Source organism: Colobus angolensis, unplaced genomic scaffold, assembly GCF_000951035.1.
Source record: "Colobus angolensis palliatus isolate OR3802 unplaced genomic scaffold, Cang.pa_1.0 Scaffold183, whole genome shotgun sequence".
Lineage (NCBI taxonomy): Eukaryota > Metazoa > Chordata > Mammalia > Primates > Cercopithecidae > Colobus > Colobus angolensis.
Window position 1 is genome coordinate 749,255 of NW_012114966.1, and position 1,763 is coordinate 751,017.

Consider the following 1,763-nt stretch of genomic DNA (forward strand, 5'->3'; position numbering starts at 1 on the left):
TACAGGCAGAGTTGGGAATATTACATCTATTATCATCCCACAAAATGTAAGATTCTGTGAGGACGCGTGGTGGCGCTGCAGGATAAGAAGGTACAAACCAGACCCGCAGCTGCAGCTCCATTAACCAGCAAAAGCAGCAGAACCTGGAAGCCCACGGGAAGCTTGGATGCCAAAGAGAGGACGGCTGGGTCCTCTGGAGAGGACTATTCTCTGCAATATTTCTGAGGTATCTGTGGAATAACCACATCCTCAGATACTGGGGACTTTACAGTCCCACAGAACCGTCCTCCCAGGAAGCTGAACCCACCAAGAACAATGGAGGCCAGCGGGAAGCTCATTTGCAGACAAAGGCAAGTCCTTTTTTGCTTTCTCCTTTTGGGCTTATCTCTGGCGGGTGCGGCGGAACCTAGACGCTATTCTGTGGTGGAGGAAACTGAGGGCAGCTCCTTTGTCACCAATTTAGCAAAGGACTTGGGTCTGGAGCAGAGGGAATTCTCCAGGCGGGGGCTTAGGGTTGTTTCCAGAGGGAACAAACTACATTTGCAGCTCAATCAGGAGACCGGCGATTTGTTGCTCAATGAGAAATTGGACCGGGAGGATCTGTGCGGTCACACAGAGCCCTGTGTGCTACATTTCCAAGTGTTGCTAGAGAGTCCCTTCGAGTTTTTTCAAGCTGAGCTACAAGTAATAGACATAAACGACCACTCTCCAGTATTTCTGGACAAAGAAATGCTGGTGAAAGTGTCAGAGAGCAGTCCTCCTGGGACTACGTTTCCTCTGAAGAATGCTGAAGACTTAGATGTAGGCCAAAACAATATTGAGAACTATATAATCAGCCCCAATTCCTATTTTCGGGTCCTCACCTGCAAACGCAGTGATGGCAGGAAATATCCAGAGCTGGTGCTGGACAAAGCGCTGGACCGAGAGGCAGAAGCTGAACTCAGGTTAACACTCACAGCACTGGATGGTGGCTCTCCGCCCAGATCTGGCACTGCTCAGGTCTACATTGAAGTCCTGGATGTCAACGATAATGCCCCTGAATTTGAGCAGCCTTTCTATAGGGTGCAGATCTCTGAGGACAGTCCAATAGGCTTCCTGGTTGTCAAGGTCTCTGCCACGGATGTAGACACAGGAGTCAACGGAGAGACTTCCTATTCACTTTTCCAAGCTTCAGACGAGATTGGCAAAACCTTTAAGATCAATCCCTTGACAGGTGAAATTGAACTAAAAAAACAACTCGATTTCGAAAAACTGCAGTCCTATGAAGTCAATATTGAGGCAAGAGATGCTGGAACCCTTTCTGGAAAATGCACCATTCTGATTCAAGTGATGGATGTGAATGACCATGCCCCAGAAGTTACCATGTCTGCATTTACCAGCCCAATACCTGAGAACGCGCCTGAAACTGTGGTTGCACTTTTCAGTGTTTCAGATCTTGATTCAGGAGAAAATGGGAAAATAAGTTGCTCCATTCAGGAGGATCTACCCTTCCTCCTGAAATCCGCGGAAAACTTTTACACCCTACTAACGGAGAGACCACTAGACAGAGAAAGCAGAGGGGAATACAACATCACTATCACTGTCACTGACTTGGGGACCCCTACGCTGAAAACACAGCTCAACATAACCGTGCTGGTCGCCGATGTCAATGACAACGCCCCCGCCTTCACCCAAACCTCCTACACCCTGTTCGTCCGCGAGAACAACAGCCCCGCCCTGCACATCGGCAGCGTCAGCGCCACAGACAGGGACTCAGGCACCAA

General features: G+C 49.2%; 1 protein-coding gene across 1 annotated transcript in view; it reads left to right on the forward strand.

The window, feature by feature from the left end:
* Nucleotides 1-1,761, forward strand: part of LOC105510146 (protocadherin Fat 4-like) — a gene marked incomplete at its 3' end in the record, with an annotated part of 15,271 nt that extends 13,510 nt beyond the window's left edge. Inside the window, exon 3 of the mRNA XM_011939778.1 lies at nt 735-1,761. Within this exon, the coding sequence (XP_011795168.1) occupies nt 735-1,761 (1,027 nt within the window). The remainder of the gene's footprint in view (nt 1-734) is intronic.
* Nucleotides 1,762-1,763: the final 2 nt, after the last annotated feature.